The sequence below is a fragment of the Macrotis lagotis genome, chromosome 7 (genome assembly GCF_037893015.1).
Source record: "Macrotis lagotis isolate mMagLag1 chromosome 7, bilby.v1.9.chrom.fasta, whole genome shotgun sequence".
NCBI classification, from domain to species: Eukaryota; Metazoa; Chordata; class Mammalia; order Peramelemorphia; family Peramelidae; genus Macrotis; species Macrotis lagotis.
Window position 1 is genome coordinate 109661463 of NC_133664.1, and position 16712 is coordinate 109678174.

The following is a 16712-nucleotide window of genomic DNA, read 5'->3' on the forward strand; positions in this document are numbered from 1 at the left end:
AATGTTTAAAACCTGTACTGGGTAATCATCACTTAATTGCATCTCTATACTCCATTTGCAACTCCATCAAGTTGGTTTATTTAAAATACAAAAAAGTTGAGACATTTTTTAGGTGAGTATTTTAAGTAGCTGTTTTCCATACTAATTTATCATAATTCAGAACTCAAGTTGAAACTTGTTTTTGCATGTAACTGGGATAAAATAAATTTTTTAAAAAGCACACTAATTTTCATATTTCCAATGTGATCTCACTTGGAACAATGAAATTCTCACCCTATCCATGCACTCAGCTTTCTCTCACAGCCTCTGTTTCTGACAATTTCACAGCCAGTGATTGCCTCAGCCTTCTCGGGGAGCTCAGAGACCAATGAAGGGACTGTGGCCGAGGGTCTGATCTATCAGCACAGAAGGACTGTTGCCTCAGGGAACAAGGAGTAACATTCAGGAATGAGAAGTAGTTGAGACAAGAGCTAATCAGTTACACATGTGTGTGTGTATGTGTGTACATGCATGTGTGTGTGTGTATAGATAAATGGATATGCATACATATCTTCTTTTGATAGAGTATAAGCTCCTTGAAGGAAGCAACTGTTTGATTTTTTGTAGTTGTGTCCCATGTAACATGCTGCCTCTGGATTTGAACTTGATAGAAACAAAATTTGCAGGAAGGGCACTGCTGAGCATAAGAGGTTTAGGAGACAGGATATCCCTGAGGTGCTGGGAAATAGAAAGAGAGGAAAAGCAAGGGGAAGAGTGGTAAAATGTTTGCATTTTGTTCTTGCTATGTCTGAAATAAATCCCCACCTGATGTTAAAAGCACTAGTCACTAGAGCATTAGTCACAGGATCCCTAAAAATGAAGGGAGGGGGAACACACAGTCAGTCAGATGTTGACTTGAACCAACATTATTAGAGATGAGAATGTTCCCAGCCTCCTTAGGATACCCCTCTCCAGGGACAGTAGGGTGAGAGCATCCATGTTATTAACACAGGATACTGCATATATCCCAAAAACCTACTAATCAATAAGCAATCATTACATTATTAATATTCCAGGAAGTGTTCATTTGGGTTGAACCTTAGAGTACTTGATGGAGAGAAATAAATACTGTATTAAGTAGAAAGAGAGAATGGATAAGGCTATAAATGCAAGAGATGTTTGTATTTGACCCTAAAGAAAATAGAGCTGGCAAGAGATGTTAAGGAAGTAAAATTAGCAAGGTTGGATGTAAAAAGTAAAGTGACTCTGAAGTTAAGAAGTGGAAAGATACTGGTGCCCTTGACCAAAATAAGAAAATTCAAAAGAGGGATGAGTTTTAGGAGAAAGATAATGTGTTCAGTTTTGGACTGAACATGGGATGGTTCCATGACATTCAATTCACTGGTCATTACAAAAATCAAATAGTTGCTTCCTTTAAGGAGCTTATACTCGATCAAAGGAGACGTGTGCATATACATATATCTATTTACATATGTGTAAATCTATCACATGAAAACTATTAAAAGTTTCTGAAAAACGCTAAGACTTTTGGCATGCCTTCTATGGAATATATATATATATATATATATATGTATATATATATACACATATGTCTATATTTTTAAACGTGTCCATGTTTCCAATTCTATTCCTCCGAAGGACACCTTGCCATGTCCGAGCCTACTCTGGTGAATTATAAGCTTGCCCTCCTATGGCACACTGATGTGAGGGTCTCTACATCTTCATAGCACTTTTCTTTGACCCCCTCAGGGTTCATCACAGTGCGGGAGGCACTTTCCTGTAAGAATACTGCACTGCACTTTCCTGTAAGAATATCGCACTATCACGAGCTTGTTGTGTCCTAATTTTGCATGTAACTGGGATAAAATAAATTTTTTAAAAGCACACTAATTTTCATATTTCCAATGTGATCTCACTTGGAACAATGGGAGGCATATATGCTTGCCAACTAGATTAGAGCTGATTACAAAAACCTAAAACAGCTTAACAGCATTTCCCTTCACTGCAATCATTCTGGAAAAACTATATCCAGTTTCAACTTTAGTAATCTGGCCTCATTTGCCAGCCTTGCTTCACTCAGGGCTGCTATTTGGATGCAACAAGAGCTGGTTGTCAACCTGGTTTACTGAATTTCATGCTATCCAAGAATGTGCTCACATTCCATGTACTAATGGCAAATGAAATCATCTTGGAAAAAATTTTTGCACTGCAGCATCCATAGGTGTAATTACTGGTCACAGTAAGTGGAGAGGCTTCTGAATGCTGTGGCTAAATTCACTTACCTTGGCACTATACTTTCTAGAGACATCTACATAGGAGATGAGGTTGTCTCATGCACTGCCAGAGCTAACTCAGCTTTTGAGAGACTTTGAAGGAAAGTGTGGGAGAGAAGAGATATTTGGTTGCCTACCAAGCTAAAAGTTGACAAAGGCATTGTGCTGGCTTCACTGTTGCATTGCTGTGAAACTGGGCAGTCCATCAGCACCATGCTTCCTACTGAACTGGCTTGGGAAGATTCTGAAGATGCTAAGGCCCTCTCTCAAGCTGAACTGCCAAGCATTCAGACTCTACTGCAGAGAGGGCAATTCTGATAGGCTGGTCAAGTAGCCCAAATGACGGAGAACTTGAACAAGACAAGTACGCACCTGGAGGTAAGAAGCAGTACAAAGACACTCTCAAGATGTTTCTGAAGAATTTTAAAATTGATTGTGAGGCATGGGAGATGCTGGCATAGGACCACCTAGCATGGTGTGCCCACAAACAAATAGGTGATGCATTTCATGAGCAAAGCAGGTCATGTAGCACAAAGGAAATATGAGCTACACAAATCCAGAGACCCATCTATCCCAAATGTTCTAATGGCCTACTTGAGTTGGGGTAGAGCCTTCCCAATCTATGTTGGACTGATCAGCCCAGCCGAACACACTAGAGCCTGACCTCAACATCGGGATTTGACTGCTCTTCTTTGAAAACAACTTGAAGAACAACAACAACAACATATATGCGCACACCCCTATAAAATACAAAACAATTTTGGAAGAGAACACACTAACAGTGGGAAGGAGACAGGAAAGGCATTACATAGGAGGCTACACTTGAACTAAGCTTTTTAGAAAACCAGAGCTTTAAGAGGAGAAGATGAGAAGGGAAGGCATTCTAGGCATGGGGGACATAGTAGGCAGAAATATGAAGATAAGCAATAGGGGCAGTGGTGGGATTCACCTGGTTCACAATGGTTCAACACAAATGATACCTAATTTTATGTTGAATTTGGTGAACTGGTTGTTAAAATGGCACTTGTAATCAGGATTCTAAGGTGAGCCCCTGGACAAAAAAAAGTGCCAAATAACCAGAAGGTGACAAGCTGTCATTTGTTTTCTCTTTGAATACACTCAAAATTTCCCCAAGATATGAGTGTGCTGGTGTTCCCTGAACAGTGAAACCAATAGGAAATTGGGACACAATGAACCAATAGAAATATAGATTTCAAGGGTCATCTTATCATCCATTTTGGAAGCCATGTAAGTGGGGGGGGGGAAGAGAATAGATAGAATGAATTTTGGTTCTGCATATGTTCCAACACTGGCTGCTGCGGTCACGTAGCTGCTTTCACTACATAAGGATATGATTGCTTACTGTGAGTAACATAACATAATCTAGTTTTGTGTACCTCTTTTTTTGTTCTTATTTGAATATTAAATGCAAGAAATATTAAACTATCTTTTAGTATATCTTTTTGAATACATAAAATGGTCATTAGGGCAGAGATCCTGTTGTTAATTTATTTGAATCCTACACTGGGCAGGGGGGGGCAAGAAGGTCATTTGGGTTGAACCTCAGAGTACTTGATGGAGAGTAATATGTATTAAGTAGAAAGAGAGACTGGATAAGGCTACAAATGCAAGAGACGTTTGTATTTGACCCTAAGGAAATAGAGCTGGCAAGAGATGGTAAGGAAGTAAAATTAGCAAGATTAGATGTAAGAAGTAAAGGATGACTCTGAAATTAAGAAGAGGAAGGATACTGGTGCCCTTGACCAAAATAAGAAAATTCAAAAGAGGGATGAGTTTTAGGGGAAAGACAATGTGTTCGGTTTTGGACTGAACATGGGATGGTTCCATGACATTCAGTTCAAAAGGTCAAAAAGGCAGTTGGTTAATTGAGACTAGAGCTCAAGAGAGAAGGGATATACAGATCTGGGAATCATCTGCATAGGGATAATAACTAAATCCCATGGTAGCTGATGAAGTCACCAAAAGAGATTTCATTCCATATGAGGAGCATTACAATATATTAACATTTGTACATGAACTATTAAATGAAAAAAGTAGAACACAAAGGAATATGTATGCATTGGCACAAATATATGTATATATGCTAACAAAATTTGAAAGGAAATTAAAAAGTTTAAAATTATGAAGTTTTTAAATTTCCAAATGAGAAAGTCTATGAAATATTTTGTAAACCTCAAAATTCTATAAAATAGTAGTAGTGGTGGTAGTAGTAGTATTCCACAGTATTATTTAAATCCATTATTTTTTAAAATTTAAAATCCATTATTTTTTTAAACATAAAAACATTTATGTTTCTTGAGGATTATTTGCTTTAAAAATATATTCCTTTTTTTGCATGACTACACATGTATAACCTAAATCAAACTTGTCTTCTTAATGAGAAGAAAAGGGAGGGAAGGAAGGAGGGAAAGAATTTGGAACTCAAGGCAAAGGGCGTTAAGTGGCTTGCCCAAGGCCACACAGCTAGGTAATTATTATTAAGTGCCTTGAGGCCAGATCTGAACCCAGGTATTTCTGACTCCAAGGCCAGCGCTCTATCCACTGTGCTACCTAGCCACCCCAAAATTCAAGAGTTTTAAGAAACAAATGCTTAAAAATATTTTTAATGTAATTAGAGTGAAACAAATAATTAAAAAATTCAAGGCTTTTGTACATATATTTGATATATATTATACATATATATATTCCTTTTCAGATCCAAATCATGTTATCGTAGTTCTCTTTTCAAAAAATAAATAACTACAGGATGTATTTCTTTCTTTTCTCTCTCCGACCAAAATATTGAACCTGATTGCACTGGGATGCCTCTTACAGTAGAATATATGAAACATGACAATTACAACTTTTTTTAATCTTTCCTTCATCCTAAGCAAATTGATAAAAAATAATTTTTCTCCTGCCAATTTCAAAATGAAAGTCCTTTGCATAAAATAATTTGACAATTACTTGTACTTTAAATAATCTTTACTAGGCATATAATAGACCATAAACACTTACTTGATTGGCTCATTAATTTTTCACTCTTCTATAACATAACAAGAAAGCTAACCTGCCATTTCATCTACTCCCACTATACCATTATTCTAATTAAAATATCACACCTTTCCATTTTCATGTATTAAAAAAAGTCTAGGATTCTCTTCAAGATAATGGAATGAGTAGAAGAAAAACAATTCAATTCTAAAACAAACTATTCCAGAAAGTATATAAAAAAATAGGGACAAGGATGACAAAATGATCAAGAAACCAACAGAGAAAACTGTAATTAACTAACTGCCTTTTACTAGCCCAGGTATGATTCCTGATATTTGGCCACTAGATCCAGATGGCTCCAGAGGAGAAAGTAAGACTGGTGACTTTGCACAGCATTGCCGCTCACTTAAATCCCACTCTCTTGCACATCAAGACATCATCTCCCTGATGTCATAGACTTCTTTGAGATTGAAGGACAAACAATAACATCCCAGGTGTACACAAAGACCCCATCAGAAGCCTGAGTGCACTACAGAAGGGGTCCAGGTAGAAAAGACCCAGGAGCATAGATCTTAGAAGTCTTCCAGCTCTGAACTGAAGAGCAATATAAGGGAGCCTAAAGTCTAAAGCTGTATCCCAGGGATTTAAGGGATCCCAAGGGAGAACTGTGATAGACTAGGGTCTTGACTAGGATTCTTATAGCTTTCAGCTGGGCCAAGAAGCCTGCTGAGAACAGATCAGCCTGGATAAGACCATACTGGCATACTGACAGTCACCCTGAGAATACCCCTTCACCCAGCAAGCTGATCAGAAGCTCCTGAGATTCTTAAAGAGCACTGCACTAGCTAATACAGATTAGAAGCAAAGAAGGCCCACCATTCCTACCAGAAGTGCCCAAAGCCTGACCACAACCTCAACCAAGTCTCATTTGAGGAAGACAGGTTGGAAAAACGAGTAAATTAAAATACAAGAAAATACTAACAATAAAAACATATGGAGCCAGGAAATTTAAGATGAAAATTCAAAAGCAGAATAAAACTACATTATCTAGAAGCAAAGCCCCAAAACCTCAGACTTACCACAAGCACTATTGGAATTCCTGGAAGAATGGAAGAAAGAGTTTTTAAATGATCGTATAAATGAAACAAAAGATTTAATAAAGAATCAGAAAGGAAATAGCTATATAGGAGAGAAAATAAGAGATGTAGAAGAAAGTATTGGAAGGAGAATAAACATCTTTGAACAGGAAATAACAAAGCCTTACTCAAGTAGCAGATGCTTTGAAAACTGGATTAAGATGAAATTAGAACAAAGTCAAAAGATTAAAAAATATAAAGAAACTCTACATTTCCAGGTCATAATGACAAGTCTAGCAAAGATAATCTGAGAATCATCAGACTGCCTAAAGATTTTACCCATAAAAAGTCTAGATATCATATTTTTAAGAATCATAAATGAAGAGCAGCTAGGCAGCATGATGGATAGAGTTGGAGTCAAGAAGACCTGAGTTCAAAGCCAGCTTCAGATATTTGACACTTACTGGCTGGGTGATCCTAGGTAAGTCATTTCTCCCTGATGACCTCACAAAAAATCAAAAAGGAAAGGAAAACTCCCAGTAAAGTCACTGTCAAAATCCAGAATTTCCAGATCAAATAAAAAATGCAGAAAGAATTCAGAATAAAAGTGTTCAAATCCAGAATAAAAGTGTTCAAAGCCCAGGAAGCAAGCCATAGTCAAGATCATGTAAGAGCTTGTAGTTACACTATAAAGGAGAGGAAAGCCTGGAAATGATATTCCAGAGTACAAAAGATAGAAGCTTAATACCAAGAAAAACTTATCTGGCAGAGCTGAATATGATTTAGGAGAGGAGATAAGGACATGGAAAATGGACAAATGAACCTATAAAAAAAAGAGAGGGCTTCCAAATATCCTTAATGAAAAGGTCAGAACTGGGTAGATACTTTGAAAGGCAAGGAAAGATGTTGAAACAAATACAAAAATATATTTGAACATTCAGAAGGGTCTTTATAATGATGAAATGTTTAAACTCTTAAGGCAAAGGAACAAGGGTTCTATTAAAACATTCATGTCTACTAGCAATTAAAGGAGCTTAAAATTTCTGGGACCAATTTTGTTATTTTTTATGACCTTAAGAGAAAAAAGGGAAGGAAAAACATGGGAAAGAAAAAGGAGGATGAAACTTATCTCCTATAAGCAGGATGCATCTTGTAGAAGATTATACAAAGAAGAAAGAAGAACAGACAAATCCGAATTCAACAAAAGATAAATTGAATATATGGTATAGAGCTACATTAAACTCAATAGATAATCAGGTAAAGTATTAGGAGTACGAAGGGGAATTTAGAAGTATAGATTCAGGGAGGTATTAGTCATAACACAAATACCATCTTCCTAGAGTAGTCTAAAAGGAAAGAAAGAAAAGATAAGAACCTATTTTCAGGGACTGGACAAGGTGGTAGTAGTGGAGTAGTGGTGAAATTAAAGCTAACTGCATTGAATACAGATCACTAATGTTAAACCCATCTCTCAAATACCTCCTTTTTCTTTCTTTTGTTTTAATTTTTTTTTACAAGGTAATGGGGTTAAGTGACTTGCCCAAGGCCACATAGCTAGGTAATCATTAAGTGTTTGAGGCCAGATTTGAACTCAGGTACTGACTCCAGGGCCAGTGCTCTATCCACTGTACCATCTATCTGCCCCTTTTTTTCTTTTTATAAAGAAAGAAAAAATGTATAAAAGAGCAGGGCAGACAAACATGCAATTAACAATGATAATTTTGAGTGTAAAAACAGAAAAGCATTAGAAAGTAGAATACAATAGTAAGTTTCTAAGAAATACATCCAAAGAAGATTTACAAAGACAAAATAAAAAAACTGGAGCAAAAGCCATTATTCTTCAAGTGAATTTTATTTTAGTTTATTTTTGTTTTTTGCAAGGCAATTGGGATAAAGTAATTTGCCCAAGATCACACAACTGGAATTGAACTCAGGTCCTCCTGACTCCAGGGTCAGTGCTCTATCCACTGCACCACCTAGTTGCCCCTTTCAGGTGAATTTTAAAAAGGAGTGATAGCAATATTGATCCCAGACAAGGCAGCAATAAAAAATTTCTCATCCCCATCTTTCAGAATTGCTTACCCATTTGGCATACAAAGATCCTTTACTCCAAAATTTAGGCAAATTTCATTTTTTTTTAGGTTTTTACAAGGCAAACGGGTGTTAAGTGGCTTGCCCAAAGCCACACAGCTGGGTAATTATTAAGTGTCTGAGACCGGATTTGAACCCAGTTACTCCTGACTCCAGGGCTGGTGCTTTATCCACTACGCCATCTAGCCGCCCAAATTTCATTTTTTAAAGTAGTCAAAACATAGAGCAATCTTTTTCTAAATACAAAATTCTGTAGAATAGTATCTCTTTTGATTTGCAGAATTTAGTGATGCAGGAAAAAAGGTTTCAACTCAAGAATAACTATTAAGAACCTTTGGAGACTAAAGACTCATCAAGGTAGAATCTTCTTTTAGAAAGCCAAAGAATTTAGTTAAGATCATTTTAAAGCAACCCTAAAAGCATCAGATTGCCTGTTACCTGCACTTGGAAGGTAAAGATACCTTATTGCTTTGAAGAAACCAAGATATCCACAGTAACAAGAATGAATAATATGCAAAAGTATACATGCTATCAATCATTATGGCTGACTGAATGAGAATAATTTTCTTGCCACGGATAAAACCTACTCCTGTGACAAGTACACTCCACATTATCATTACCATCACAAGGGGATGACAAATGTTAGATGATCCATTATAAAATAAGGATAAACCATAATCAATGCTTTTAAAGAGACAAAAGTTCAAAAAAGAAATAAACAGCATAATACCACAGTATATATATAGTATATATGCATATATATACATACACTTCATATATATATTTTATATATATATATATATATATATAATTTATATTGTTGATTGACTAGGAATAATAAGGTTAGAGTGGTGCTTTAGAAATGATTTTGGCATCATGCCAAAAGAAAACCCTGACTAGGCAATTCTTGTATGACAGTGTCCCTTCCTCTACCCTGCTTTAAACTCATAAGTCCCATATTAATTACTCAGAAACATTTCAAAAAGCAAGTTATTTTTATTACAATAAATGTCTCAATTAAAGGATTCTTTAAACTTAGTTAAAATATTGCAACATATATTACAGCAAACTTGGCCAAGGTTTGAATTGAACAAGATTTTTTTTTTTAGGTTTTTGCAAAGCAAATGGGGTTAAGTGGCTTGTCCAAGGTCACACAGCTAGGTAATTATTAAGTGTCTGAGGTTGGATTTGAATTCAGGTACTCCTGACTCTAGGGCCGGTGCTCTAATCCACTGCCACCTAGCTGCCCCTTGGACAAGATTTTTAAATGACATTTTACCATCATAGCATAGAGACCAGTTAGTTTTGCTATGGTGTGTATCAAATTGAATCTAGATATAAAAAAGGCAATGAATCTTCAAAAGGTATCCACTAGCTTTAGGTCATATAGTAAGAGTTTAATAAATGCTTGTTAATTTAAAGTTACTTATGGGGTCAATTCAGGGTTTTTAGTCCTGTGTATTTTTAAAAAAAGGACATTCATCTGCTGGTGATAGAGAGCTAGAAGACATCTCAGACATCACCTAGTTCAACTCCTTCATTTTATATCTGAGGAACTCAAACAAGTTAAGAGACTAGAGGTTACCTCGAGCAGGGTGATGGCTCCGGTGAAATCTCTTTGTGTCAGCAGCTCTTCTAGTTTTGGAATCTTTCTTCCTTTCTTCTTCCGCTTGTCAATGTGCTGCAGGTCTCCACCTACAGCAGGCTTGGCCCTTGAAAGCATCTGAAAAGCACAAGGAAAATAGCACCGTGGTCCCAACTGGGCTTCACCCAGAGGCAATCCTGGGACAAAAGAACTCCAAGGAACTGCTGAAATGCCTTCCCTGGGATCTGGACACATCTATCTATCTATCTATCAATAAATAAATCTATGTATCAATAAATAAATCTATTCATCTGCCAATAAGTAAATCTATATCTATCAATAAATAAATAAATCTATCAATAAATAAATCTATTTATCTATCAATAAATAAATCTATCTATCAATAAATCTATTTATCAATAAATAAATCTATTCATCTATCAGTAAATAAATATACCTATGTATCAATAAGTAAATCTATCTATCATTAAATCTATCTTTCAATAAATCTATCTATCAATAAATCCATCTATCAATCAATAAATCTATTCATCTATCAATAAATAAATCTATGTATCAATAAGTAAATCTATCTGTATCTATCAATAAATCTATTTATCTATCTAGCTATCAATAAATAAATTTTTCTATCAATAAATAAATAAATCTACCTATCAATAAATCTATCTTTCAATAAATAAATCTATCAGTAAATCTATCTATCAATAAATAAATCTATTTATTTATCAATAAATAAATCTATCTCTCTATCAATAAATCTATTTATCTACCCTTCAATAAATAAATCTACCTATTTATCTATCAATTAACAAATCTATCTATGTATCAATAAGTAAATCTATCTGTATCTATCAATAAATCTATTTATCTATCTAGCTATCAATAAATAAAATTTTCTATCAATAAATAAATAAATCTACCTATCAATAAGTCTATCTTTCAATAAATAAATCTATCAGTAAATCTATCAATAAATAAATCTATCTATTTATCTATCAATAAATTTATCTACCCTTCAATAAATAAATCTACCTATTTATCTATCAATTAACAAATCTATGTATTAATAAGTAAATCTATCTGTATCTATCAATAAATCTATTTATCTACCTATCTATCGGTCAATACATAAATCTATCTACCAATGAGTCTATCTACGAGTTACTAAATAAATAAATGCACAACGCGCAGGCGTATTCTCCCAAACCTGAAAGCCTCTGCGCTAACAACCCCTCCCCGCAGCGGCCTTCCGAGGCCCGGGCTGCGGCTTCGCCGGATGCCGCCCCTGCCTTGGGGAGCCGCGGGGGGAGCAGGCCCGGCGCGCCGCGGCCCCGAGTGCCGGCCCGGAGCCCGCGTCCCCGGCGGTCCCGGGCGGTCCCGGGCGGTCCCGGGCGGTCCCGGGCGGTCCCGGGCGGTCCCGGGCGGTCCCGGGCGGTCCCCGGGCGGTCCTCGGCGGTCCCCGGCGGCGCGGCCACAAGCCCCGCCCCGGCCCCCGCCGGCGGGGCCCCGCCTTGGCGCCGCTCCCCTCGGGCGAGCGCAGGTCCGGGCCGCGGGCAGAGGCGCCTGGCAGCGCCCGCTGGTGCCCGCGGAGAGGAGGACGGGGAGGACGGGGAGGAAGCGGAGGGCTACAAGGAGGCGACGCTGGGGCTCTGCCCCCCGCCAGGGCCGGCCGCAGCCGGGGCACTCACCATCTTGGCGCCCGGGTCGAGTCCGCTCGGGGCGGCGGCGGCTCGGGCCCGGCTCCGGGCCCCTCCGCATCCGCGCTCCGCGCTCCGTTTCCACGGCAACCCGGCGGGGCGTGGGGGAGGGCCGCGAGGAGGGCCCGGCGTCCGTCCGGCAGAATCGCCCCCCCGGGCACGGGCTCCGCGGCTGTGTGGTTCCGCCGGCTTCCCCGAAGCCGGAAGGGGCTCGTGCTTTTTTCTTTCTTTGTTTTTGGGGGGGGGCGCCGAGGCTGCGGGCCATCTCCCCAGCAAGCCCGGCCGGAAAGCGGGCCCGAAGCTTCCCAACTCGGGCGGAACCAGCCCTTAGGCTGGCCGGGCACTGCCCCGGGCCGGGCCCATCTTACTAATCAGAGAGAAAAGCGAGAAGGGCGGCCCGAGGGGGCTGGAGGGGGAGGGAGGCGCCCAGCAGCCCCCCGCGAGCGAGAGCCCGGGTCCGCCTAACGCAGCCACGTGGCGGCGCCCTCCGGGGGGAGGCCCTCGACTGGCCGAGTGCGGCACGCCGGCCAGGACGCCCCCCCCCCATAAACCAGGACTCGGAACTAAAGGTTTCTTGGAACTCTAGCTTTCTGGGCCCTCCCCTGGGAGGGTTGTCATTTCCAGTAACCACTTCCGGTGGGGACGGCGTTCTTTCGTTTCCATAGTAACAAAGCGGCGCGAACGATTGGCCCGATAGGCCAAGGGCCTGCCTGTGTACCGACGTGCTGATGTCATCGGCAGACGCGTCATTACCAGAGCCCCCAAACTGCCCTTATTTTACAGACAAGGAACCTGAGCCCCAGGGGGGCCGGCAGTGGCAGCGCCTGAAGCACATCGGCCATCCCACCTGCAGGCTCCCACCTGCAGGCCGCCTCCTGCACCAGCCTGCCTCCCTCTCAGGAGATGCCTTTGTCAGCTCATCGGACGTCTCTTCTCTCTCCAGTATAGACCACGAACTCATGTAACCTCTTTGTCTGGTCCTTTTATGTAAATCCTCGACATAGATTCCACCCAAAAGACACTTCTGCATCTTTTCACATCGCGTGGAAGATGAAGGATTGCCCACGTGTGATTCTTCGTTCTGGCTGCACGGCCAACCCACTTCCTTTTCCCCTATTACATGTACCAGTTCTTAGACATCAAGGAAGCTAAGGTCATCCACTGCCTCCCAGAACATCTCCAGTCATCTTTTTTTTTAAGGTTTTTTTTTTTTTGCAAGGCAAATGGGGTTAAGTGGCTTGCCCAGGGCCACACAGCTAGGTAATTATTAAGTGTCTCAGGTCATATGTGAACTCAGGTACTCCTGACTCTAGGGCCGGTACTCTATCCACTGCACCACCTAGTGGCCCCATCTCTGGTCATCTTGACTTTTGTCTTACCTCTAGACATCTACCTCACAAGTCAAATTCACTTGCAAGTCAAGACATCACCCCAGGAAGGCATTGGTCCTCTTCAAAAGGAATGGTGATCAGCACCCTACATTATAGAAAGCTGAAACTGCTTTACCACTAGCACATGGTTCTTACCTAGGAGAGATCTTAGAGGACATGAGAATTAGAGAAATTGTCTAGTCTTACCCATTCCTACTAAAAACACTAGAGAGTGTAGGAATGAATGGACCATTCCTTAGAATAATTAGCAGTATCTATCTGAAACCATCATCAATCATATTCAATGGGGAGAGGCTAGCGGCATTCCCAAAAAGATCAGGGGTGAAACAAGGGTGCCCATTATCACCACTACTATTCAATATTGCATTAGAACTGTTACCTTCAGCAATAAGAGAAGAAAAAGAAATTGAAGGAATTAGAATGAGGAAGGAAGAGATGAAACTCTCTTTGCAGATGACTTGATGGTGTACCTAGAGAAACCAAAGAAATCATGCAAAAAACTACTGGAAACAATTAGAAATTTTAGCAAATTTACAGGATATAAAAAATTCTCATAAATCCTCAACTTTTCTATGCATAACTAGCAAGATACAGCAGTAAGAGCTAGAAAGAGAAATCCCATTCAGAGTAACCTCAGACAATATAAAATACCTGGGAGTCTATTTGCCAAGGCAGACACAGAAACTTTGAAAACAACTATAAAACACTAATCACAAATTAAATCAGATTTAAATAACTGGGCAAACATCAACTGCTCATGGATGGTGAATTGATAATTACTAATTCCTAATTAATAATTACCAAATTATTAGTGTAAGGCCTCTTCAATATGTATGAAGGCCGTGATTGAGGCAATGACCGGTATATGAACTAGGCAATGACCGGTATATGAACTCACCATTTGGAGTATGCCTTATGTGATTTGGCTGTATTTCTGACATCCCAGGAACTAGCCATTCCTGGGGAAGACAAAACAGGATTGGGAGGACTGGCTATTCTCCCAGTGCTGATGTTTAATAAAAATAAGCCTTACAGCCCCATAAATGGCATTCCCTTAAAAAATAACATATTGATTCAATCTATACCTGAAGCCAAAAGGGAATTGGATCCCATTCAACTTAGATGGCTCTGAGCCTTCTAAGGTATAAAAGTTCCAAGCCCCTTCTCCTCTCTGGGATCTCATCCATGGAGGAGATGTCCTGCCTGGAATCCTCTCCCATTCAGAAACTCATAGGCTGACACCCCAGGGATCCCCTGGCCCCAAGAAAACGAGTTGGTGCTCCTCCGAATTGGTGATATTTTCTTTATCTTTCTCTTCTACTTTTATTAATAGTATTACTAATCCTTTGTCTTTTATGTATTATTTGCTGTATTGGATGTTATTGTAAGCAATCTATTCCTTGCACTGTGTAATTAAAATACTTTAATTTTCACTGATGTCAGTGACAGTGTCATTTACAGGAACGAATCCGAACCTCATTCAAATCACAAAACAGATAGGTAGAGCTAATATAATAAAAATGACAATTCTACCTAAATTAAACTACCTGTTTAGTGCCCTACCAATCAAAATTCAAAAAAAAATTTACTTTAGAGTTAGAAAAAGTTGTAAGTAAATTCAAATGGAGAACTAAGTCAAGAATTTCCAGGAATTTAATGAAAAGAAGTACAAAAGAAGGGGGCTTAGCTCTACCCAATCTAAAATTATAAAGCATCATGATGTCATCAGAACTGTCTGGTATTGGCTAAGAAATAGAGTGGTGGACCAGTGGAATAGACTAGGAGCAATAGCAGGAAGCAATTATAGTAATCTGCTGTTTGATAAACCCAAAAAGTCCAGCTATTGGGATAAAAACTGTCTCTTTGATAACAACTGCTGGGAATAATTGGAAGTTAGTATGGAAGAAGCTTAGATTAGACCAACACCTCACACAGTATTCCAAGATAAGATCCAAATGGATACAGGATTTAGCAAATTAGAAGATCAAGGATGAGTTTGCCTGTCAGATCTATGGAAAGGGGAGCAATTTATGACTAAGGAAGAGTTGGAGAACATCACCAAAAACCAACTAGATGATTTTGATTAAATTAAAAACATAAAACCACTGTAACCAAGACCAAAAGAAATGTAGTAAATTGGGAAACAATCTTTACAAATAATGATTCAGACAATGGACTCATTTCTAAAATATACAGATAACTGAGTCATATTTTTAAAACAAAAAGGCATTCCCTAATTGACAAATGGTTAAAGGATATGCAAAGGCAATTCACAGATGAGGAGATCAAAGGAATCCATAGCCATATGAAAAATTGCTCTAGATCATTAATTATTAGAGAAATGCAAATCAAAGTTTATCTGAAGTACCACCTCATACCTGTCAGATTGTCCAATATGACCAGAAAGGATAATTATCATTGTTGGAAGGGTTGTGGGAAATCTGGGACACTATCACACTGTTGGTGGAGCTGTGAATTCATCCAACCTTTCTGGAGAGAAATTTGGAACTATACCCAAAGGGCAATAAAAATGAGCATACCCTTTGACCCAGCAATACCACTACTGGGTCTATACCCTGAAGAGATGATGAAAAAGGGTAAAAACATCACTTGTACAAAAATATTTTTAGCAGCCCTGTTTGTGGTGGCAAAGATTTGGAAATCAAGTAGATGTCCTTCAATTGGGGAATGTCTTAGCAAACTGTGGTATATGTATGTCATGGAACACTACTGTTCTATTAGAAACCAGGAGGGATGAGATTTCAGGGAAACCTGGAGGGATTTGCATGAACTGATGCTGAGTGAGATGAGCAGAACCAGAAAAACACTGTATACCCTGACAGCAACATCTGGGTGATGTTCAACATTGAAGGACTTGCTCATTCTATCAGTGCAACAATCAGGAACAATTTTGGGCTGTCTGCAAAGGAGAGTGCCATCTGTATCCAGATAAAGAACCATGGAGTTTGAACAAAGTTCAAGGACTATTCCCTTTAATTTAGGGGGGGGGTTGTAAAACTCAAATAATATCTTTAATAAAAAAAATGAAGAGAAGAAACCTTTTGCACAGATAAAGCCACTGCAATCAAAGCTCAAAAGAAATGTAGTAAACTGGGAAACAATCTTTACAACTAATGTTTCTGACAATGGACTCATTTCTAAAATATACAAAGAACAGAGTCATGTTTAATACAAAAAAGCCATACCCCAGTTGACAAATGGTCAAAGGATACACAAAGACAATTTACAGATGAAATCAAAGCAATCCATAGCCATATGAAAAATTGCTCTAAATTATTACTTATTAGAGAAATGCAAATTAAAGCTTCTCTGATATACCACCTCATACCTCTTGATATGACTGGCCAATATGACCAGAAAGTATAATGATCATTGTTGGAAAGGTTGTGGGAAATCTGGGACACTATTACATTGCTGGTGGAGCTGTGAACTCATCCAACCTTTCTGGAGAGAAATTTGGAACTACGCCCAAAGGGCAACAAAAATGTGAATACCCTTTGACCCAGAAATACCACTACTGGGTCTATACCCTGAAGAGATGATGAAAAAGGGTAAAAACATCA

General features: G+C 39.1%; 1 protein-coding gene across 1 annotated transcript in view; it reads right to left on the reverse strand.

Annotated features, from left to right (window-relative positions):
- IFT56 (intraflagellar transport 56) overlaps positions 1–12009 on the reverse strand; it is a 76282-nt gene extending 64273 nt beyond the window's left edge. The window contains 4 exon segments of the mRNA XM_074193584.1: positions 10020–10157; positions 11729–11793; positions 11796–11831; positions 11834–12009. Coding sequence (XP_074049685.1) covers positions 10020–10157; positions 11729–11793; positions 11796–11831; positions 11834–12002 — 408 coding nt within the window. The 5' untranslated portion in view covers positions 12003–12009.
- Positions 12010–16712: the final 4703 nt, after the last annotated feature.